Here is a 24,777-nt window from a genome sequence, read left to right on the forward strand (position 1 = left end):
ATAGGAGGAGTATAAGAGCTACTTGACTAATTTAAATAAATTAAAAAAATCTAGTTAAATTAGTTATTTATAATAAATAGAAATTATTTTTTTCTAAATTATCCTTACTAATAAAATATATTAGTTAAAATTACTATTATTATAAAGATTACCTTAGAAAAAAATAGATAAATATGATAAAAAAATAAATTAAGATCTTATATTTAGAACCAAAATAAAAAATCAAATGTGTTTTTGTATTAAAAACCGGAAGTAGTATCGAGTTACTTTGTGAATGAATTGCGAAACATTAATTTCACCAACCTTTTTTTTTTTTCCCGGACCTAACACCAACCATATATCAACATTAATGTTTTGTAGCTCATGTGTAGTGATGAGTGGTTTGAAAATTTTAAAAATTAAATCCATAACCAATCGACATCCCAAATTATTTATAATTAATAATTCAGAGGATCGAATCAAAGTCGAATTATTATTTCAAACAAAAATACATAGAAAACATGTATTCTTTTCCATACTAGGTATGGAGGAGGGTATATGATTATTTTGTAGAGATTATGGAAATTAGGTGGTTTAGTTATTTATTAAAAAGTATATTGATTTTCTTAAGGTATTATTTTAATTACTTGCATTGAGAATTCATTGACTAAAAAAAATCACATTAATATATACAATAATTAGAAAGAATTTAGGGAAAAAATTGTAAATTTAAAAGATAATATGAATTAACATCTTATATTTAACTTAAAATAAACCTCCCTATTAATTTTACATTTAAAACAAAAACAACTAGTATTTTATACATGAATTGATGATTTCAACTAAAACTATCAAGCATGACGGAATTTGTTGTGAAATATTACCTTGGTCCTAATTATACGGATCTCTTATTAAAAAATATAAATTTTTTTGGTGAAAAGGATGTAAATTAAAATGTGAACATTTATAAGTCCCCCGTATAAAAATTTATTTGGTCATTCTATATCTTGTTGCATGATGGCTGCTCCCAGATTTCAATAATTTCTTTATTGCAACCAAACAAGACCCTAGATCTATATTTCTTCTTCCTACATAGTACAAATTACAAAATCTTTCTAGATTTCAATCTGGACTATGATTAGCTGGTCTCTGCGTTTTTCACCCGGTCATTTCAAAAAAAAAAAACTCAATATCATACTCTTCCAGTTCTTAATATAAGACTCATTTAACTAATTTGATTAGATTAAGAAAGTTAGGTAAGTTAGTTAATTATAAGAAAAGTGACATTTTTTTTAAAACACCATAATCATGTTTTTTAATACCCCCTCTTCCTCTTTTACTTGATTATGGTTGAGGGAGTATCCATAGGAGTAATTTAGAAAAAATTAATAAATATGAAAAATAGATCTTATATTTAGAATCAAAACCAAATCAAGAATTGAGTCCTATATTAAGACAGAAAAACTTAGCTCAAAATTAGGAAGGGGAAAAACACCTCCAAACAATAAAAGCAGGAGCCGGGGGGGAGTCTTAACTGTACTTTTTTTGGACAATCATAACTTCTCTAAAGTGTAGGATCCAATTTCATCTTAAGCACCACATTATCTATTCCAAAAATTTAAATTTCAACTTTCTAGCAGCTTCAAAGCCCAAAAAAGCAAACATTAGTGCCATAAAAAAGAAATGAAGAATGAAATTAAAAACTAAGGAGTAAGAACACGTTATTCACCCAAAACCCAACCCCATACCAATTTCTACACATAATCCCATCCCAAAAATAGAAATATGAATTCACAAGGAACGAAATGCAATCTCTAGTTTCAAACTTGAAATTAATTAACAAATAAGTGAAATAACAATAGAAGAGAGGAAATTAAAATTAAACAGAAGAATCAAGAAGAAGCACCCGTAGTAGCTACATTAGGCATCAATCCAGAAGTTTCTTCTTCATCGAGGAACAAATCATCGGTCCTCCTAAACGCCGCGTGCGCTACCAGGAACCCCGCTCCGATCAAGAGCGCCACCACTACATTGAGAGTCACGTTGGTCAAGAGCAGCAGAACAACGGTCAGCACCGCCATCACGATCAGGACCACACGGTCATCGATCAGACGACCAGCAATCACCAGCGGCTCGTCGCGGAGGAAATAGAGGAACAGCCAAAGAGCCATGAGTACGACGAAGACGATCAGGGAGATCGGGTGCCAGAGGAGGCTGAGGAAGAGAATAAGAAGTACGATAATAGCGTAGTTCATACGAAAGTAGCCGATGTTGACTCGAAGACGAGAAATTGCGTCGGGGAGACCGGCAGGGAGGCCGAAGGATCGGAAATTGAACATAACCTTCCATGGGCGGCGACTTCCGAGACCGGCTTTGATTCTTTGCTTGGCGCGTGAGATGAATTCGAGGTTTGAGGATGGGGCAGACGAAGTAGGGATGGTGCCATAAGTGGTCATGATTCTTCTGATTTCGTAGTGCTAACTACTGAGAGATGAATCTGAGAAGAAGGAAGCGAGGAGAAGACGAAGGAGGCAAGGGAGTTGAATTAAGGAATTCAATAAATTATTCCGTGAAAGGGAAATATATCAAATAAGCACAGAGACCTTCGGGATTATGAATTTTAGTTCTTTTTTCTTCTCGAGATTTTAAACCAGAACGGGTTTGATTTAATTTACTTTAAATATTTTAGCGCCTGTAATAAGTTACATTATTAAATTTTTAATATGAATATACTATTTTATTATTAATTTGTTAATGTGAATGTCTTCCTATTCATAATTAAATTTTCTCACAAATTAAGTAATATTTGTTTTAAAATAATAAAAATTAGTTATTTTAACCTTATTAAAAAATGTGATAGAAAAATTGTCCCATCCCTCCCGCATTTAATATTCTCTACCCTTTTCATAACAATGGATAAAAGTGACAAACCATCATTAATTACATTTTTATTCTCTTATATTTTGAATCAAATTTTGTTTTTAGAAAAACTTTTATATTTTGGCCAAGAGGAGTAGATTGTTAATTTTTTTTAAAAAAAATATATATGTACTAAATAAGAGTAAAATTATAAGATTTTTTTTCTCTAGGAAAACATGTAAATAGTAACTTATAAATTGGTTGAAAAGTATAACACAAAAATGTTATTTTAGCCTTTTGGGGGCGATCTAAATGCCAAACTTATTGAAGTGCTTGTTTAGAATGGCAATAAAATTTTTTAAAAATAGTTTTTCAATTATAATTTACAAAATATGTAACTGGGTTAATAATCTGTATGATTGGACAATGGGCCAACATGAGTTGTTAATCAATTTTATCAAAGGCTATAAAAAGCTACAGCTGTCAGTGGAGGTCTGGTTTCAAAATAAATGAACACAACGAACAAGCAGTCAAGCCCAATTTAGTTTGGTTACTCAAAGCATCAGACAAGAGGAAATGGATAAAAAAGGTCACAAGATGCAGATCTCATTTTATTATTATAGAAAATAATGTTTCAAGATGAAAAACGCTAATTAATCATCAAAATGGAAATACCATTAAAAAAAAATAGAAAAGGCGCAAATTGCCAGTAGAGTGGGGCAAAAGGATCTTGATTTGACGCGAGGATTTTTGTGATTTGACTGTCTGATGATGCTCAAGTCTCCCCCCCACCCCCCTTTTTTTATTACAATAACTCTTGAAAATCTTATTAATTTTATTTCTTACTTTTTATTAAATTTGTCATGATAAATTATACTCTTCCTGTTTTTAATATAGGATCCAATTATTGAGTTGATTTTAGTCCTAAATATAAGACTCATTTTTCATATTTATCAATTTTCTCTAAATTACCCCTATGGATACTCCCTCAACCATAATCAAGTAGAAGAAGGAGATGGGATATTAAGAAAGATGATTATGATGTTTTAGGAAAAATGTCTTACATTTCTTATAATTAACTAACTTACCTAACTTTTTTAACCTAATCAAATTAGTTAAATGGGTCTTATATTAAAGATTGGAGGAGTATTATTTATTTGGCAAACAAAGAATTCATGCTTTTTTCTATTCTTTGTTTAAGCTGTTTCTCTTTTATTTGATTTGGCTTCTTTGTTCCGCATTGTCTTTTCTTGCTCTAAATGTGATATCAATCTTCATCCTTGTGCTTGTATCGCAAAAAAGGATGGATATAATGTTGTAAATACTATGTGTGGGTGTATCAAAGGAAGAGTCCCATATTGCTTGGGATTGTGAGGGTCCAAATAATAAGTGGTCTTGGGCTACCAAATGGGCCAAGAGGAGGAGTGGACTTACGCGCACAATGGGCCACCGGAGACAAATCCGGCCATTTCCCCTCACCCCCTTGTGCATGAGTCAAATGCAGTACTGGACACTTTATTGGAAATATCTATCTAAATTTTAATTATAATTATGCCTCTTTAATATTCGTAACCGAAGACTTTATTCTTCTTAAATAGTCATTAAACAAGTTAATTACTACTTGAAACCGCTTATTTAATTATGAGTTAATTATCATTAAGTGCATTTAAATGTGCCTAATGGTATTGTGATCCGTAGCCTATAAAAAGGGCATGAGATGAAAGTTCAAAGAGGGACCGCCGTGCTCCGAGCTTTCTGGCAACTCTCTTCCCTCCTCTGGTATTCTGCCTTACTGAGTTCTTTTACCTTTCGCTGTTTTGCTCACCTTGTTCTTATAGGAAAAATCCATTTAATCCTGGGGAGTGCCGCTTCTTGCTTTGCCGGTAGTTGCAGAATAGCTCTTAAGGACAGTGTCTATAAGACACGACTAGGATTTACTGTTCTTTGCAGGTGTTGCTGTCAACAGGGTTTGCCTAGCATTATAGAGGAGGTGGAAGATCTACTGGATCTTGGAGAATTTCAATGCTACTGCCAACATATAATAGCGCTCAATTGATGGCCTTCTTTAATAATTTCCCATAACAGGAGAAAACAAATGGAAATAACTCCATCTTTATGATACTAGTTCTGATATTTGATATAAAACTCAACTGACTAATTTGAATAGAGTAAAAAAAATCTAAATAGATTATCTAATTATAGCACATATCACATAATTGTTTAAAATATTTACATGTATTGTTATCTTATATATCAATTTATAAGTCGGTTAAATTAGTTTGAAGAGAAATAATAAATATAAATAACTTTAAAATAATTTATTTAACTTTTTTTAATCTTATTAGATTGGTCAATTATGTCTTCTTTTTTTTTTTTTTTTTGCCAAAGAGATAGTTTTATTACTAAAGAACACGGATACAAAGGACTATCAAAACTCATAAAAACAGACTCAAAAAAACACAATGCAAACACTTAAAAAATAACACTGAGGCTATTAACAGAAATAAAAGACTAAAAAAAATAGAAACATACAGGCCCCAAAACAACATAGAAAAGAAGCAAATGCAAGCAAAACAAAGACCACAAAAATATAGCAAAGACTCAAATTAGATTAGCCGTTGTGTAGCAGTATTATATTAATGACCGAAGGTAATACTAAGAAACGGTGAAAGCTCAGTCTATGATTATTCTGGATGCATAGAGAAAAGATTTGGCAAGAACACTCAACTATTTTCTATTTTCTGTTTGTAATCAATTGAACAATGATTCATTGGAAGGAAGAGAATCTCCTCGACTAGTAACTTCATTAGACTTTGAGAGCAAGTACGTATAAACAAGCGGAAACTAGGATCTATTGCGACTTGATGGGGCTAATTGTTGTAAATATTGTGTGTGGGTGTTTCAAAAGAAGACTCTCATATCACTTGGAGTCAGGGTCGAACTACTAAGAGGTCTTGGGCTGTTAACAAGGTCAAGAGGAGAAATAGACTTGCACGCACAATGGGCCACCGAAAACTAATCCGACAATTTCCCCTCATCCCCTGTGCATGAGTCAAACGCGGTACTGGACACTCTTTATGAAAAATATCTATCTAATTAATCCACTTCCTTAATCACCATTATACCTTTTCAATATTTGTAACTGATATTTTTAATAATTCTAAATCCTCATTAAGTGGGTTAATAATTTTGAAACCGAAACTTAATTGTGTTTAAGTGCTCAATACTCTTTTGTGATCCACAGCTTATAAATGGGGCATGAGACTGAAGTTCATGACCATCGAGTTTTGAGCTTTCGGGCAAGTTTCTTCCCTCCTTTAGTATTTTGTCTTACTAAGTTCTTTTATCTTTCGTTGTTCTGCTCACCCCGTTCTTATAGGAAGAATCTGTTTAATCCTGGGGAGTGCCGCTTCTTACTTTGTCGGTAGTTACGAAATAGCTCTTAAGGATAATGTCCGTATAACATGACTTGAATTTATCATTTCTCTGCAGGTGTTGCCATTAACAAGATTTATAAAACATTACAGAGGAGATGGAAGATCCGTTAGACTTTTAAACAATTTAAGTGCTGCCGCCAACACTATTTTAATTTAAACAATGATCACAAGTTACTGTACATGCATTTTTTTTTTGGGGGGGGGGGGGGATACTGTATATGCATTTGGACGCCCGCAGTTTCACACAATGCGAGGCTCTTCCCATTAACACCCTCCCACACAAGCTTATAATATCAATGGACTATAAAATGTATGTAAATGCTTTTATATTACATCTTACTCCAAAACCTAAAAATATCGAGTTTCATTAATATATATATATATATATATATTTATATATATTGATCCATGAATGCACACACATTTTTAAACACTAGATTTGATTTGAAATTCCATTTTACATCAACTCATGCGACTTCCAATAATTTGGATGTTAATCCCACGATAATTTACGTTTCCTTTTCTATCTATAATTTTGCCCCAGCATTTTCAATATTTTAACGTTTTATTTATATATATATAATAAAGGAAAATGCGGGGCCTGTATTAAAAAGGTGGATGTGGGACTCACAGAATAAAAAATAAAAAATTAGGTAGTAAATTCTGGCAAAAAAATTAGGTCGTAAATGTGGTGTTTGTAAAAAGAAATGGATTATGAACTATAATAAGCCTGTTTAGAATAATTTATGAGTAACTTTTCAATTGTGATTTATAAAATACTAGATAAGCAAGTAAGAGAAGTTTTGTTTCGATTTGTGGCCAAAAAAAAAGTTCCATCTCAACTGATGTAAAACATACTTATAATATTTTTGAACGCTATTCCAAACAAGTCCGATATTAGAAATTTAGAATTTCTTCTTCTTTCCTTTTCATTTACCTCAAATCAAATGGAAGGTTAATATACTTATGTAGTAAAATCTAATTTTAGCATATCAAAATTGTCTTCCTAGATTTTTCAGCATAAAATGAGCGCTATTTTTGTTAATTTATGAGAATTTTTATAATATTAAAAAAGGAGTTTATTGTTATTTAATTAAAAATAGACCAACATTCAACATATCAATGAGTTAAATCAAGAGCTCCACATCAACCAAGAAGAGGGATTGTGCTTGTTGTGCTTGTTGCATCGTAAATGACAGATGAAAGAAAATTAAATAGAAAATAGAGAGCTCGTCCTTAAACGATGTGTCCGCTTGCAGAACCCGGGAGCTATTGGGGCTGCGACACATAGAAACTCGAAGATTTCAAGCGTACGGCGACGTTTGATCTATTTATTTTATTCGGAATCGGGTCCAACGATGCCAACCGCTCGCCTACAAGGAGTATGTTGGACTATTGTGCGGATAAGACCACACTAACGGTGTGGGGACGCAAATAAGAAAGCGACACCCATCGTATAATGACTCAATACGGGATCCACGCCAGCTGGCCCACGTGGCTCCTTTGTAAACTCCGAGAAAGTTTTCCTATTAGTATTTACTAGGTCAATAAAGACCGTTTTTTCTTTAAAAAAAATTAATTTTTTATTCATATAATTTTCATTCAGTCATAGATGCTTATATAAAATTTGTTATATTTATTATGTTAAGTTCTTGAATATGAATATAGTTATGTATTTTTTTATTACTGGTAAAAAATTATGTATTTATTTATGTAAATTATAATGAAATGACAATATTTTAAAAATATGATAGTGTTTGATTAGAAAGTTTAGTATAACGAATATAAAGAATTTAACATAAATATTGTTAATAATACAATTTCTATAATTTTAGCTCAATCATAATTCATTTTCTAAATTTTTAATTCACTGCGACTCAGTCACATAAATTTCAATCATTCAAAACTTTAGTTGTTGAAGCTTTGGATTGTATTAAATCAAAATTTAAGAACTAAATTTCAAAGAGTCAACATCACCGATATTAAAAGATTAATTTTTTTATTATTATAAGCAGAATTGCGCACTGAAAAGTTAAAACAATCAAAATATTTTTACTTGCAAGTTTCAACTTTAAAAAGGGTGGACCGAGGTCAATAAAATAATTTTGGCAAAAAAATCAATAAAATAATTAATGAATCAATCATACACACACAACTCACATAATATTGAAATGGACAGGATAAAAAAAAATGCTACGTACCAATTAAATTGATACAGATAAATACTAACAAGCGCAATATAATATGAACTCGATGAGTAATATTTAATAACAGTTTAAGAAAGGGCGGTGTCATGATCATGTTAGCGATTCATAGATCGAGATAAGAAATTGCAAAGTGCAAATCATGATACCAATTGGAAGATTATCAACATATATGCGTGTGATGAGCATGTTGCTCTGATTCTCAGTGTAACTGTATAATATCTAGTTAATTAATTTAAAGAGATTAATAAAATTACATATATTATTTAATTACATTATATGATTCTTTAAAAATATTTATGCATATCATTGGATTGCATATCAATTTAAAAACAAATTAGTTTAAAAAATAATAAATATAAATATTTTAAAGTAATTTATTTAACTTATTTAATCTTTTCAAGTTAGTCAGTTGAGTTTTGTATTAAGACCCGAAGGTAGTATATATGTCTGTTGACTTGAAAAACTGGATTGAAAGATTTGAAGGTTGGTCTAAGTGAGATTGGATTGGAGATGTAATGAAATTACTTGATCATTTATTTTTTGAATGCTCTATTTCAAGTGAAGGTTTGATTAGAAAGCAGGGAAAAGCACAGAGGAGTGAACTTGATGACTCTATATTTTCATTTGTTGGTGTTGCATGTATGCTTAATTATGATATCTCTATTCCTTTTGTTGCCATGGTTTAAGATGTTATTTTAAACTTGTGTTGTTATGGAACTTGATTTATGTTATGATGTCACATTCGATGATTTTGAAAGTTAAAGGATTATTTAGTAAGTTGATTGACCTTTGATTTGTGGCTGGGCTGAGTCCTGGATTTATAAACTCATGTTGAGCTGGACGAATGGGAAACTTGGTTTATGAATTATGATGTGGAAAGTAATTGTCTAGCTAGACTTGGGGAATGTTATTATAGCTTGCGATTCAATAAGCCTCCTTAAGGTATCAAGACAAGTACTTCAAAAAAATCTCAAAAATAAAGGTTTCGTGATTTTTTACTTTAAAAAAAAAGGGCCAATCTGCTATCTTAAACCTCTACTTTTATTGATTAAATGCTCATCTTATGTCTTAAAGCAGGTATGGAGAATTTTGAGATCATGTGCCAAGAAAAAATCAAGAATCATTAAGCTCTTCCAAATCTCAAACCACCACGAGTCCACACATGCTGTCTACCTCTTTATTCACATGACCATGCCCTATTTGAATTAGTGTTTAAAATCATTTATAAATATTTTTATAAAAATCGAGATAAAACTCTTCTCATATTCTTATTCTGTATTCTGTAAGTCAAAATTCAAAAACTGCTTATAAACCACTTCAAATGAATCCTGATTTTTACCGATGAAAATCCTTTCATCTTGTGGTATGCCTTAAACCAAACCTTTGCGCATCTTCTAAAAACATTTCTTTCAAGATGTGTTTTTGCCTTGACTTTAAGTGCATAAGTGCTAATATTGCCAATTGTATCATGTCCAACGATCATTCTTAAAAATATAATTATGTTTTCAAAATCAACCCTGCCAATTTCCATCTTGTTTCTCCCATACCAAAATTTAAAGTTGGTCAATTTAATTGTTAATATAAGAGTTAAGAAGAGAACTGCAGGAGAAATAAGGAGCAGATCAAAAGCAAACAATAAATAGAATAAACACATCACTAACCCCTCCCACCCGAAAGACAATGAGGAGGGGAAGAAAATAAACAAACACGCCTTTTTTTTAAAAAAAAAAAAATATAGCAATGCTTTCTCAGCATTTTAAACTACAGTATCAATTTTTTTCCCATTAGATTAATTTATTAAAGAGTAAATAAAAAACACTTAATAAAATCAATGAACTAATATGAAACCTTACACATGGTTGGAGGATTAAAAGTACTCAATATAATAATTAATTATTGAGTTAATTTTAGTTTTAAATATAAGATCTACTTCTCATGTTTATTAAATTTTTTTAAATTACTCCTATGAATACTCTATTAACCATAATTAAGTAGGAGAGGAAATGATGATATTAAAAAAGATCTACTTTATATCGGATATTAACAAATTTATCTAATTTTCTTAATCTCATTAAATTAGTTAAATAGGTTTGATGTTAAGGATGGGAAGGAGTATATTTTTACGTTTATCCCCAAAGTTTCTAAATTACTGTAATTATCAAAAGTAAAAATGAGAAGACAATTTAAAATCATAAAATGAAGACCAAAAAAAAAATGAAGCTTGTTCTCTTCTCGTTCTTAGGCATACTAATTTTTTATTCCCTAAAGTTTTATAACAACATAAATTTCATTTTTTGCTGACTTCACCTGAAGTTGCTTAATAGATTTGATTTAGCCCCAAAGAAGAGAACCACACGAAATTGTGGCCACGTCGACATGAATCACATGGCGAAATTGGATTCCATCCACTACTTTCCCACTTGACAAAATCAAGTCTTAGTTGGCCCAAATCCCCTTCCACATCAGATTTCATCTTTGCTTTCTCGTCCTCCTATTTATTATTTATTAATTACCAAGTCCCTGATTAACCAATCAACCTACCGTAATAACACGCTCATGTGATTTTGTTATTACTACTATTTAATTAATTAATTGATTAGCCCCTAAGGTCGGTGGCCCCAGCGCCCACAACGACAGTTTTTTCCAATAATACCAATCATTCGCAGCCCCATGTGGCGGCCATTGATTATCTTCAACCTTCAGTCATTATTATTTCTCTATTGAAACAGCATAACAGATTCCAAAATTTTGCCGTGATCTACCTCTGGATGCGTCTCTCGTGGGAAAATCTCCGATGTTTCGCTGATATGGATTTTAGTACGAGCTCTTTGGTAATGTCTCTCGTTTGATTCTGCTTTTTCTTCTCCGTCTTTCTTTTTCGTATCAGGATTTTATGTTTGCTTAAAGGGTACTTCTTCTTTTTGTTTAACATCATTGATCCACGCATGTTGTTGTAAATTATTCAAATAATTTTAGTCCGGTTTTTGAGGGAAATTCTTCTTACTGAATGCTTCTCTCTCTTTCTTTTTTGTTTTTCTTTTTCTCTGTGTTGACTGGGGAAAGGATCCGAGGTCGAGCTTGACAATCGGGGAGAAGCTTTGTTTCGTGTTCATACCGTTCATAGGATTATTTGAGGCTTTGGCTTATAGCTTGTCCGGATGCTTCAATATTCAACCTCCCAAGAAAAAGATCTATTCCACATTCGACGATTTAGTCCTTCTTGCTAGGAGTTCTCCATGTTCGTTGCTTTCTGTGATCTCACTGATTGCGTATAGAAATTCTGCTTCTTACAATTTTGTTCCGGTGTTCGTGCAGTTACTGTTAATGAAATTGAGGCTTTGCGTGAATTATACAAGAAATTGAGTAGTTCAATCATTGACGATGGCCTCATACACAAGGTAACTGAAATTGTCAGGACTTTATCGACTTTTTCCATCTGCTTAGTTTTAACGGAGTTTGCCTTTAAAATTTTGTTTGTTTGGATGTATGACAACACTGAACCGTATGGCAGCATGTTGCTGGGATTTGCCCTGTTCAAAGAAACAAGTGATTTAAACATTATGACGATGAGGGAGTAGTGCTCACTGAAAAATTCTAAAATGAGATCCTTGCCACTGAACATGAGTGTGGACTTCTAAGCAAAGATGTGACAGTGACTTTTTAGATAGGAAGTGCTTTTAGTGCTAAGATTGTGCATTGTTATATTTGATTATGTTGGCTGCTTAGTTTATCAACACTGGAGTTGATATTATTTGTCAGAATGCCTTCTTTAACTCGTCTTTGTTTTCCATATGAAGGAAGAGCTTAGATTGGCGCTGTTGAGAACGTCATGTGGCGAGAACCTGTTCCTTGATAGGGTATGTTCATTCTGACAATTTTATCCTATTTCTTTTATCCTTAATGCATCCTACATACTTGATTTGAAGTTCAAGTTAAATGGTGAGTACATTTCTTGTTGATAACTCGTTTTCAGGTATTTGATCTCTTTGATGAGAAAAGAAATGGTGTTATAGAATTTGACGAGTTTATCCATGCTCTTAGTGTCTTTCATCCTGCTGCTCCTCTGGAAAAGAAAATTGATTGTAAGACTTAAATAATTTAATAGCAGTTGCTTCCTTCATCTGAGCCAATTAATACTTTATATTAATAAATATCTATTGTCTCTTCTGGCTTGCTTGCAGTTGCCTTTAAATTGTATGACTTGAGGCAGACAGGATATATTGAGCGGGAAGAAGTAAGTATCTTGACATTTCCAGGTTTGGCAGATGTTATTCAGTTTGTACCGTTATTATGGGTTAATAATGTATAATCGAACGGGTGCTATTGGTTATAGCAAATCTCTTTGCACAGCATCAGTTTGGCTAGACATACTTGGTGGATAAAGGTGCTAGTGTTTAAACTGTTTTGCTCCCCTGAAACTTTTTCCAGGTTAGGCAAATGATGATGGCCATAATGTCAGAATGCGGGACGCAACTAGAAGACAACTTTCTGGAAGCTATTCTTGATAAGGCAATTTTTTTCCCCCTTTGTCCCCCCCCCCCCCCCCCAAAAAAAACTTTGATTGGAGTTTTGATTCTTACATTGTTGTTCTTTATCAGACTTTTCAAGATGCTGATGCTGACAAGGATGGTAAGATTAATAAAGAAGAATGGAAGGAATATGTTGTTCGGCACCCAACACTACTGAATTACATGACTCTTCCTGGGCTTAAGTAATTTACTTTCATCCCTTGTCTCTCCTACATTAAGTTCACTTACCATCACAATTGTCATAATTGATTTTTCATTTTGTCATCAATGTTTATTGATTAAAAAAAATAATTTGTTGGGAAATAGATGAACATTCTGGAGAATTGCTTCATTCTATAATTCAATGGTTTGTGCTTCCTGATCAGTAATCAAGGCAGTAGTATACATTTGGCCCAAAAAAATGGCCGCAGTTTACATGATGAATGAGCTGAGGACACGGCAAAAAACCAAAATGAAGAAAAAATGAAAAAGAAAATCCTTCCACTTAACTTAAATCATCAGTTTAGTTGTTGGTCATTGTTGTATTTTGAAAGATACCTATACAATACCATAAATTAAGGGGAGAAGAGAAAATGTTAGCTGCTTGTCAACAAACTGACTTGGATAGCTGTACTCTAAACTCACGGCATATGATTTATGTCTTGCTCTTTCTGTTTGTTACTTCTCTCACAGTTTTAGTAAATAACAGTGTTTAGAGTCAGTGAGGAATATTTAGAAGGACCTGTTTCTTAAGAGAGGGAGGAATAATGTATTTTTGGTATTTATTAGGTAGAAGAAAGTAATTTAGCTTATATTTTATAACGGTTTGCATAGTCAAGAACTGTAACTCAATCTCTTCCTTTTTGTATTGATGCTTGGCCAGCGAGATCACTACTGTGTTTACTAGCTTCATTTTCAACACCGAAGTTGAAGATATACTCTGGCAAATTCCAGGCAACAACAAACTATGAGAAGAAGTTGCTTCTGTTACGCTGGGATTGTCGATTTTGTTACAAGGTATATTCGTATGATTTTAGAACCCCAATGTCAGTGGCAACTTGTGAAAGTTAAAGGGAATATGAAACGGATCAAATGACCTTCTCAGAAGTTATCTCCGCTGAACCTCTGGCGGCAAATGGCCAGGGCAACTCAAAGCTATTTTGATGTTATTTTTCCCCGCATTGCCTGATGCGATAAGCTCACTGACTATGCCAAAATGTTCTTAAGCATATGATGATTTCAGCGGCCGAGCGTTATATTGGCATGCATGGCCCTGTATTCTTCTTGTTCATTGTATTTTTACACAACTGTATAATATTTAGTATTTCTGGGTGTATGGTATTTTTAGCCAACGTTCAAATTCTCAAGCTGTGACCATGCTGCCATGATTTCATGGTTGGCGTTTTTCACTTCTACCTTTTTTCTTCTTTCGGATACATTGTTAGTTCTCATGTAAATTGAAATTGTATTTAACCATTTTATTTAAAATCAGGCCAAAATAAACCCATTTGATTTAGAAATTAATTTTATTAATAAATCAGAAACAAATATAAATTTAAGGGTCTGAACTCAAAGACTTGGTCAAATTACATATTACTGCGTTCTCCTCTGCCAAAGATTAAGGGATTCAGCTCATGATCCTGGAACCGGATGCAGTTCAATTCGATGCCTAGGATGCAAACATCCTCAGTGTCGTAATCTAAATGAACAAAACGAGTAGTTGGGCAAACAAAAGGACTCCAGTCTTATAATAAATAAAATACGAATGCTGCCCTTAAAAAAGGCTAGAAGATACGAAACTCAATTTTGCTGGAACTTCCCTCGAGATGTATCCTCCTGCAACAGTCAGAATACGAGCATACCCTTTCGTAGTGTCTCCCTTTAAGGTGGAAATGAACATGTGATGGAAAAAAAAGTATAATTTGTCTGTTTCACAATAGGAGCACACTCCTTTGTAGTGTTTCACTTCTGATAATCGCATAGCACTATTAAACAGGATATGAAAACCAACGCCAAATGACGGACCAATCTTCATCCCCCAACAAGTAACCATTGGATTTTTTCCCCGTGCAAACAGTGAACTTTACGTTTTTCCTCAATTTACTCTTTACCAAGGATTCCTCACCATTCCCCACTCAGGCAAAATATGCTTTGAATTATATGGCCGAAGAATCTTCATCCCCAAACAAACATGGTCGGAATACGCTCCTTGAAACAATAAATTCCCATGTGATCTTCCCATGTTATTTTGTCTACACAACTCCCTCACCACCAGGCAAAGCAACCAAACCCTTCTAAGGGTGGTTGACAAATCTTCATCCCAGAATAAGCATCTTCAGATTTTGCTAACCCGGCAAAAAAAGAAATCAAAAGCCTTTTGGTCTTCCCAGAGATCTATCTCCCACATTAGCGTCAAAGACAGGCATTTCTTTTTCCTCTTCTAGATCACCAGCATTGACAAGATTCCAAGCGTCCAATCTGCAACCATGTTAAACAAATATTAGATAAACATACAAGGCAGGCAATTGAATATGTTATGGTACAGATAGTTCTATGGAAAAATTCCATGAAGAACCAAACCTGAAAGAGTGGACAGATTAGTATTAAAAAAAAAAAAAAGAGTGGAAAGATGAGTTACAATGCCATGAATATATTCAATAGAAAATAGCACCATAAAGAAAGAAAAAACATACAGCGATCATTTCTATAACAAGTGAAGCAAACTTCTACACATTCACGAGAACTAGTATTCCAACAAACTTATTTAACTTCTGCTCCCCAGCCCTAAGGCATCCATCACTCTTATTTATTAACTCTTCAAAAGATTCATATGTAATCAATTGCCTAAGTAGGCACCTGGTATTTTCTAATTTAGGTGGCATTGACTGACAGTCAGATTAACATCTGAGAAATCTGATATTTGGAGTCATAGAATTCAAGTTTGAGATAGCTAGAAGCGCAGAAGAGACAGCTTTAAAACCTAAAACTACATGAGCAAGCCCCAGAAATACTCCATCGCTCCTTTACCCTCTGGCGTCCTGGCTTAATTCTTTTCATCAGGTTAGTCTCCAAATTTGGCCACATATAATTCACCAAAGAGGGGGGGAAAAACCAACTAGTGCAGTAACCCATCACTGGAAACAAATTCAATCCAAGCTTCTAATGCATCAAAGCTGACCAGGTGGTCACAAGATCCATAAGCAAGCAAGCATTTTAACATCTCACTGGAGAACATAGATTGTCAGGTATACACAAATCAATTGTTGACCTCCTCTTGCCATATCAACAAGACAAACAATGGGACCAAAATTGTATGTGAAGTTTGGTCGTCCTACAATTATCCAGAATGCTCCAACTAAACAGCAACAAAGTCTAGCAGCTGCTACACAGCCTTTGCAGTTATTTCCAAAATACTTCACTTAATTCTCAACAGAAATAGGACAGTGGCATTGAAACAAGAAACAGAACCACGTAGTGCAAACAAGTGGCCCATTACGCTAATATCAGAATTTTCCATCAGTACCAGATAATTCAAAGTTTGAACATACTCTAAATGATAAAAGATAAATCCTTTATTATGGTGCTAGGAAAACCATCAAGAGTCCAGAAAACTTGGATAGGGATCTAAGGGTATAATGTACTAAGAATCCAACAGGATCTCACATTTATCCTCACAAACAAGAAATAGGCTGCTATTCCTTGGCTCTCCTGTACAATAACAAATAATGGCAATCTCATAGCCAGCAATGGAAAAACTTCATATACTTATAGGGGTCTCAATGCATGATGTGTTACTTAAGAATCCAACAAGATCTCATGTCATCCTAACAAGCAAATGATGGGTTGCTAGTCCTACAGTCGGCTTTCTTGCACAATAAGAAAGAACTTCAGATACTTACAGGGTTCTAAATGCACGTGTTAAAAATCCAACAAGATCTCATGTTATCCTAACAAGCAAAGGATAAACTGCTATTCCTAAAGCCGGCTTTACTGCACAGCAATAAAGATTGGCCATCTCATAGCCAGCAACGGAAAGTTTCAGATTCTAATAGATCATCAAATCAAAGGTCTCAATTAACTTTAGACAACTTGTTCTTGTAAAATTACAATTACAGATTCCTTACGACTAAAGCAAGTTCAAGGTTATAGGAAAGCACTAGAAGCAAAATGCGAAGATGATCAATCCCATAAACCCAATTCAGGTTAAGACTAAGCAACATGCTAGTTGCTAAACCTTACATGAAGGCAATCAACAGGGTAACACAGTAAAGTCTATTTGTTACATCATTCAGGCCACTAAAGAGGAGCAGAATACTTGCCTATGAGCTTCAAATGAGCTGCTGGCCTTGACATACAGCTGGTCCACAATCCTTTCTTTGATATTCCAGTGTTACTAGCAACATGTGGGGAACTTGCGAGTCAAGGAGAGTCTTCACTGATGAAACATCAGCAGCTCATACAATATGAAGTATGAGATGCTTTGTAACAGTATGAGAGATAAAAACTATACAAGGGTTGTTTTTCTCCTTCAAAACTGATTAGGTGATAAAACTAATAACATCCCACTTAATCTGTCACATCAGGCATCCCAGCTTACAATCACTCTCAAATCAACCAATTAGTGATCAACTTCAAGTGAATTGTTCATAAGAATACCATTGTGATTGGTAAAACATGACATTTTCAAGAAACCAGCTTCCCAACCAAAACTATAGTTCATCACTTATAGCAATCTCAATCCACTGTTTACCAATGTACAGCCTCCAAGATCAAATTCAACATTGTGTCTGATGGAAAGACCAAACAGAAGCTCAAAATACCGTGAACCTGTAGCTTCTCCATCAAAATTCTGGTTACCCTCAATTGATGGAGCAACATTACAGAATACCGCATTGCTCAATAACTACAGAAAAACAGCACTTCAACTGAAAGCCACCAATAACACCACTTAACACTTCGATCCCAAAGCAACATACATGCCCCACGGCCCACGCCAGCAAAAAGCTTTAGTTACCATTGGCAGCATAGCAGGGAGAATAAGGAACAAAGAGCAATTATATATTTTGGAACCTAAACATATTTTATGTTCAAATTAACTCTAAAAATGACTGTGACCACCGCAAATACAAATATCTCTCCCAAAACCAATCGATGTACCCTAAAACATAAATCTGCATTGAAAAGCCCACAACTTTTTCTCCAAGAAATTTACACCTTACATATAGAGACCAAAAGATATACGCATCATAAAGTCATTGAAACACCTGATCTCTCCATATAACTTGCATGTTTAACGCCTCCCTTGCCAGTTGTAGGAGCATGAATGTAATTGTCAAATGATACCCACCAGTCACAAAAAACTCAGCACTGGGGGTTAGGTGATCATAAATCCATCTGATTCCAAAATAGTTGGATATGCATGTTAATCTATCATCCTAACCTATCTTACAACATGCTCCACAATCTGTGTCAAAAATCTAACAACTTGCTTAATTTAGTTTAGCTAACCAGAAAGCATGGCCTAAAATGATTTTTCCACCAATACTCTACAGATAGTAATTGCATCACTAAGAGATGTTCTTCCAACTATCAAACACTCCATATGAAAGTACTAGCACCAAAATGACCCTTTTCATAATCTTTTCATGACCATAACTGCTCATTAAACTGCAATGGCAGGACTTCAACAGAAAGTATTGACAAGAAGATAAACTGCAATGGCAGGACTTCAACAGAAAGTATTGACAACAAGAGTACAAACAAAAATATCTATATAGAGTCTTCTAATACCGCTCAGCAAGCATGACAAACTTGTCAAACATTGAACTTCGGCCACATGATTCAGCCCACAGGATTAATGGCACCTCCTTACACTTATGTTACTTTCCTGTTCCAGGGGCCCATCAGGATGTGAAGACTTAAACCCAAATGAAAGAATTATAACTGAATATATTGAGGGAAAGTGTTGAGAGAGAGAGAGAGAGAGATAATGATGCAAATAATAAAATACAAACCCAATAAAAAGACAGATAAGATTAAAGAAATCCATCATAATACAGTATCATTTCAGATATATTGCAGCAAGATAAACATTATGGTAAAAGCAAAGGAACGCTAAAACCTATGTATTCAGTTTAGAACTAACAATATATCCAGATAAATGACCAGTGATGTGAACATAGAAGGACTTGCTAAGTTGTTTCAGCCATTCCCCCAACACAAAGCAGAGTAATGGAGGAAGCTGTTCTTCATCTCCAACAGCGATCCTACAATCTCAACGACGATTCATGCGAGCCTTCTCATGATGTCCCCATGAAGCACCTCCCTATAAAGCAGCACATACATATCATGAAATCCGCAAACTTATAAAGGGGGGAATCTAAATCATAATTTAGAACAGAACATACCATATGAACACCATATCCATCGGGATATGGAGCTGGAAAACTTCCCTCAGGGCTGCCAAACTTAGTCCCGTAGGTCCCACCTTGACACATGATGAAGCATAATTTTTAATTAAAAACATAATGGACAATAAAATAAAAAATAATTTCTCTACACTACGTATGATCATAGGTTAGGGGTGTTTATTTATTTATGATCAATGGTTTTAGTTTCCAGGGTTATAATTTAACGCTTCAGCAGTACTAGTGATGTGCATCTTTTTGGGTCTTCATAGTTCACAGTAGATGAGTATCCAATCATCCCAGACATTACGCAGTGCTCTCCCCCCACCCCTCTCTACTTATTCTCTTACTGCATACAACTTTTATACTACATGTTGTCCTAGCTCCTTCTAGTTTCCCTTAACAATTTACAACTTGGGATAATAGAATATCTTTTCACTGCAAGAGCAAAGGAACAAAAGATAATTCTTCCTACAACCAATTTTACCAAGTAATACACAGCAAGCATGTATCTAGCAGAGGATCATCAAAGTGCAGCAAAAGAAAGAAGTTACGGAATGATAGAGTAGAAGCAAATCTCACCAGCACCCCAATGTCTGCCATTGGAACTAGCTAACTCAGCACGTAATTTCTCAACTTCCCGAGCCATGGAGACCAAATTTTTCTCCATTGCCTGTCTTTGTTCCATCATCTCTATGTTTCCTTTCTTTTCATAATCAACCATGGATCTAGAAAACAAAAATTTCCTTGTTATAACTTAATTAGACTTGCAGTAAAATATACCACAAAAGGACACATGGACAGAAAATAAAATCCCATCAGCAATTAAACCACACACCTAGCACGCATAAGCTCTTGATGTATTCCATCGATGTCAGCCTTCAACATAGGAATTTGTTGATTATCAGCTTGTAACCTCAGAAGATCTTGGGTAAGTGTCTGAACCTTCGCTTCAAGATCCTTGTTAACATTCTTAAGTTGCTGCACTTCAGCTCGCAATTGTACAGCCTCATTCTTCAAGGGCTTGGTTGCCCGAATATCAGATTCCAACTTCTGTCTTTTCTCATTAAATTCCCTTGCATGCAGATCTCGTTCTGCATGAATTTCGGCAATGGCAAGGTTCATCCTATGAAGTTCCTCTTTTGTAGCTGCAAGGTCCCGCTGAAATACCATTCGGTCCTCAATCAGCCTTCGGTTCTCTAACACTAACCTCCGGATTTCTGTGTGCTGCATTTCAAGTTCCTCTTCCAATAGAGCTGGATGAGGCGGCATAGGAGGGCGAGGCAACGGAGGCCCTGGAATGAAGAGCCGTTCAGGTGGGTAGCCCCGCCGATCATTGATTGGTTCTCGGGGACCACGGTTCCTTCCAGACATTTGAGGTTACCTGAAATGACAGAAACATATAATAACATGAACATTAACTTGTAATAACTAAGGAATGAAATTCACAGAAACATTAGAGTCTATCAGAGAACGACCGTTGAACATGAAGGTTATGTAACCACACGCTCTTGAATTAAAACATTAGGCTTCACTGACCGGAGGACATATGAATTCTAATATTTTTTTTTTTTTGGAAAGGAAAAAAGAGGCACAACAACTCACAAGAGGACATACGAATCAAAGCAAAAATCCAAATTGTATATGCAAAGCGAAACTAACGCAATCAATGAATAATATTACACAGAACCCAAGTCCGCGCGTTTTTATTGAAATCTAAAGTGAGCAAGTGAAGGAGAGTTCTAAACCTTGAAGGTTAGGTTTAGCGTCAGAAAAGAGTTTCTCCGATTGCACAGCGAAGAAGAGGAAGACGAACAGATAAACGTAATCGCAGGCGAAGATGGGAGGAAGAATCAACAACTTTGTGCAAGGGCTGGCAAGTTGTGAGGTCCCCTCACAGAGTCGCACCTTCGGAACTTGGGTTTGTGCAGCGGATTGCCTATACGGCTCGTTTCAGAGATCAGAGCCAAGTCAATTGATAATTTGATGCTGCTCTGACTCCTGCAGCGGCTCCCGACTTGGGGTTAGGGCTTAAAATTTACGATTGTTTTAGGAAAAAATTACACTAAAATGTAAAATCTCATTCGTGAAAATTAAATGCAAAAGAATTTTTTAAAATTATCAAATTAATTTGAAATCCTAATAAATATCATCACGAGAAGTTCTACTCATTCAATTACTAAATTACTCTCATCTTTTTTTTTAAAATATATATTAACAACTAAAAAAAACACTCATTAACCACTTAATTAATAATCCTAACGCGATAGTTGTTAATTATCAATGCATATTTAAGAAAAAAGATGAGAGCATTTAAGTAATTAGACAAGTAAAATTTCTTGCAATAAAATTTCTTGACACTTCAAATTAATTTAATAATTTTAAAGAACCTTTTAACATTTAATTTTTTTGAGTGGCACCTTAGTACAATTTTCTGTTTTTTTTTTCTTCATTTTGCCACACAATTTTCTGTTGTTTTATTATACTTTCCGCATTCTTAAGTTTCCACTACCGCAATACTCCAATTGGTTATGTGACATCATTTGCAAATTGCAATTGAAATTGAGTGAAAGTTGAAGCGAATTTTGGTTTGAAAATAAAAAGTTAAAAACCCTATTTAAGGGAATCAATGTTTCGGTCCGCAATTTGGCCCCGGTTTTATAATTAGTTTGTTCATTTATGTAATTGTTAAATCGGTGACATGAACCGATTCAATGGGAACATTTTTGCATATAAATAAATTAATAACAATACAGTTATGTTATATAAAAGAATTAAAGGGTAACCAGGGACGTGTGATTGAGCAATAGGGGCTCATTCTTCTTTAACCAAGGCTGGGGTTGGATCTCCATTTGAGTATGGAAAGTGTTAAATCTCCTAACCACCTATCCCACCTTTTGAGGTGCCTATTTGCCTTGACAAACCAAAGTGCTCTTCTGGTTTTATTTTTTTTTTTTTTTTTTGTGAAACATCAGAGTATCCTTCCACTGAAACATTAGAAGACTAATCTCTTGAGACTTGTAGAGGCCCAATTATGGGGGCTACCCTCCCAAGTCCCAAGTACCCCAATTCCATTCCCATCCCCTAGCGGAATACAACCTGGGAGAGATGATTAAGGGACACAGACTCTCATCCATTTGTGTCAACGTGTATTGGTTAAATATAATATAAATTACATTATAAAATGTGTTTTATATTTAAAATTAGAGGAGTAAATAACCGGTGAGTGAAATAGGAAGACGAGAGAAAGTCAAAAGATTTTAGCCCATTTCAAACTCTATAGTCCATAGAACTTGCCTATTCTTCATCTTCATAGGCCCAACAATATTTTGCCTTTGATTTCTCAAATAGGTGTAACGCAATACATCATAAATGTGGATTTTTTATTAACAAAAAAATAAATGTGGATTTTATATTTTTTTTCCATAACTTACATATTTATTATATCCTTTCCTACGAGCTTGAAATCACAATCTTATACTTGTAAAAAGTTTAAGAAAAGTGTTTGGTGTTAATTGAGCTACAAAAATCCAATTATAGACAATATAGTTAATAAATTAAGCCATTCTAGTTATTCACATGCTGTTCATATGTCATTTTTTTTATTTGTTATTTCTTGAAGGAATGTAAAAATAGTAGCTAAAAAACTATATAGAAACAAAAAAAAAACTTCCTATACAAAAGATACATAAAAAAATCACATGGAAGTCAAGGTTTGTAGACAGAAACATACTTAATCATACTAAAAGATGTTAAATTTTTTACCTAATGCCTTAGTGTATCTGTTTCTACCTATAAAAAGATGTTTCTATTTGACTTTTAAATCATATACAATCCTATGCCATATTTATTTATTTTTATTGAAGAGAACGTTGCTTCTTACATCAAATTAAAAAATAAATAAATCAAACGGATGCTTCTTATGCCCAAAAGAAATTGAATTGTAAAATGTTATATTAATATAATCTGTATTGAAAATTTGGCCCATAACTAAAAGCATTTCCTTTGGGACAGAATTTGAAAAGCTAATATATGCATTGAGTAGAAATGCAAACGTGAGCTGGATTCATGGCCTTTTTATTTATTGATTATTTATTTTAGGATTAAGGTACACTCAACATTCTATAGTATTTTGTAGTGCATCTAATATCCTGAAATATTTTTTAAATACGTCCAGTACTTTGAAGCATTTTTTAATGCATCCAACACCCTAAGTATTTTTCTAAGATGCGTCCAACAACCAAAATATTTTTTGGTGCATCTAGCATCAAGGTTAAAAAAAAAAAACTTCAACGTACTGAATGTATCTGAAAAATACTTCAGGATACCGAATATACCACAAAATACTTCGGAGTACTGGATACACTGAAAAAATATTTCAGAATGTTAGATGCATCTTAATCTTTTATTTAATGAGAAGCTAGTCATTCTAAAAAGGCCCAAATCTAAAACTTGGAAAAATTATTCTTCAAAATGACTTCAAACTCCTTGTGGAGGATCTCATTTCTTCCAGGAATCATAATAGAGAGATATCATTTTATTACAAAATGAACTTTTGTTATTATCCATGAATTATGGGGCCAACAAAAGCCTAAAAAATAGGTTAAAGTGAAAGTTAGATCAACAAAAACCGAATAAAAATCATGTCAAAATGTGTCTGTCCTTTGACCAAGTGAAGGCAGCGCCTTAGCTTGAACTATATAGTAGTACTAATATACAATGACCCCGCCACTTTTCCACCCTGATTTAGTATACGCATATATATATATATATATATATATATGGGGAAATAAAATATATGATCAATGTTATCTCGAGTCCTTAATGTAAGTGCCAGTTTATATACATACCTACATATATGTATCATAAACTAATTTTTCTATCAATTTTAAATTTATGAATTTCATATTTAGTTAAAGAATGAAGGACCTAAAATCTCAAATATAAGCTACATTTGAAGGACTTAGAATCTCGACTTCTTAATATAAACGCTAGTTTATATACAGACCCATATATATATATATATATATATATATATTATAAACTGAATTGTTTATCAATTTTAAATTTGTGAATTTCATATTTAGTTAAAGAATGAAGGACCCAGAGTCTCACATGCATATGATGGCACTGCTTAATGGACCAAACCGATGGGTGGGTCTATTTCCTAGCTAACTCGCTAATTCAATAATCCTGAACTATAAAGTGCAAATAATGCAGAGTTTAATTTAATATGAACTTCTCCCAAGTGGCCTTATGATTGTCATTATATTATGGGACCCATCAACTATGATTGTCCATACCCTCTATCCTCACCCAAAAGATTAAAAAAAAAACAAGAGAGAATAAAAGTACAAAAAAGTGTGAAGAGAAATGAGGA

General features: G+C 33.8%; 3 protein-coding genes across 4 annotated transcripts; 1 reads left to right on the top strand and 2 right to left on the bottom strand.

Annotated features, from left to right (window-relative positions):
- Positions 1–1,652: 1,652 nt before the first annotated feature.
- On the bottom strand, positions 1,653–2,505 carry LOC114715583 (PRA1 family protein F3-like). Its single transcript, XM_028900444.1, has one exon. The coding sequence runs from the start codon at positions 2,433–2,435 to the stop codon at positions 1,872–1,874; it is 564 nt and encodes a 187-aa protein (XP_028756277.1). The 5' UTR covers positions 2,436–2,505; the 3' UTR covers positions 1,653–1,871.
- An 8,717-nt stretch (positions 2,506–11,222) lies between these two features.
- Positions 11,223–14,405, top strand: LOC114715575 (calcineurin B-like protein 10). Its single transcript, XM_028900436.1, has 9 exons — positions 11,223–11,313; positions 11,546–11,720; positions 11,798–11,880; positions 12,280–12,339; positions 12,456–12,564; positions 12,664–12,716; positions 12,911–12,991; positions 13,081–13,193; positions 13,874–14,405. Exons 1-9 carry the CDS (start codon positions 11,251–11,253, stop codon positions 13,959–13,961), a joined length of 825 nt encoding a protein of 274 aa, XP_028756269.1. The 5' UTR covers positions 11,223–11,250; the 3' UTR covers positions 13,962–14,405.
- A 597-nt stretch (positions 14,406–15,002) lies between these two features.
- LOC114715576 (protein FLX-like 3) lies at positions 15,003–21,384 on the bottom strand. Of its 2 annotated transcripts, XR_003737561.1 has the most exons (6): positions 21,146–21,384; positions 20,236–20,781; positions 19,980–20,125; positions 19,398–19,477; positions 19,136–19,315; positions 15,003–15,468 (listed from the first exon to the last, which is right to left on the bottom strand). XR_003737561.1 is itself a non-coding variant. In XM_028900437.1 (5 exons), the coding sequence occupies exons 2-5, from the start codon at positions 20,769–20,771 to the stop codon at positions 19,265–19,267; spliced, it is 813 nt and encodes a 270-aa protein (XP_028756270.1). In that variant the 5' UTR covers positions 20,772–20,781; positions 21,146–21,384; the 3' UTR covers positions 19,001–19,264. The 2 variants fall into 2 exon arrangements, 1 of the variants encoding a protein (XP_028756270.1); XM_028900437.1 differs by lacking the exon at positions 15,003–15,468 and having other exon boundaries at positions 19,001–19,315.
- Positions 21,385–24,777: the final 3,393 nt, after the last annotated feature.

This window comes from Neltuma alba, unplaced genomic scaffold (genome assembly GCF_004799145.2).
Source record: "Neltuma alba isolate B1F8T4 unplaced genomic scaffold, ASM479914v2 tig00011600_pilon, whole genome shotgun sequence".
Lineage (NCBI taxonomy): Eukaryota > Viridiplantae > Streptophyta > Magnoliopsida > Fabales > Fabaceae > Neltuma > Neltuma alba.

Excerpts from the sequence above, each read along its gene's own strand:
- LOC114715575 (XM_028900436.1), top strand. The coding sequence starts at position 11,251 with ATGCGTCTCTCGTGGGAAAATCTCCGATGTTTCGCTGATATGGATTTT. Across the intron at positions 11,314-11,545 it reads ATTTTAGTACGAGCTCTTTG|GATCCGAGGTCGAGCTTGAC; the intron begins GTAATGTCTCTC and ends GACTGGGGAAAG. Across the intron at positions 12,340-12,455 it reads AGAACCTGTTCCTTGATAGG|GTATTTGATCTCTTTGATGA; the intron begins GTATGTTCATTC and ends ACTCGTTTTCAG.
- LOC114715583 (XM_028900444.1), bottom strand. The coding sequence starts at position 2,435 with ATGACCACTTATGGCACCATCCCTACTTCGTCTGCCCCATCCTCAAAC.
- LOC114715576 (XM_028900437.1), bottom strand. The coding sequence starts at position 20,771 with ATGTCTGGAAGGAACCGTGGTCCCCGAGAACCAATCAATGATCGGCGG. Across the intron at positions 20,126-20,235 it reads CAAGAGCTTATGCGTGCTAG|ATCCATGGTTGATTATGAAA; the intron begins GTGTGTGGTTTA and ends TTTGTTTTCTAG. Across the intron at positions 19,316-19,397 it reads ATGGATATGGTGTTCATATG|GGAGGTGCTTCATGGGGACA; the intron begins GTATGTTCTGTT and ends GCTGCTTTATAG.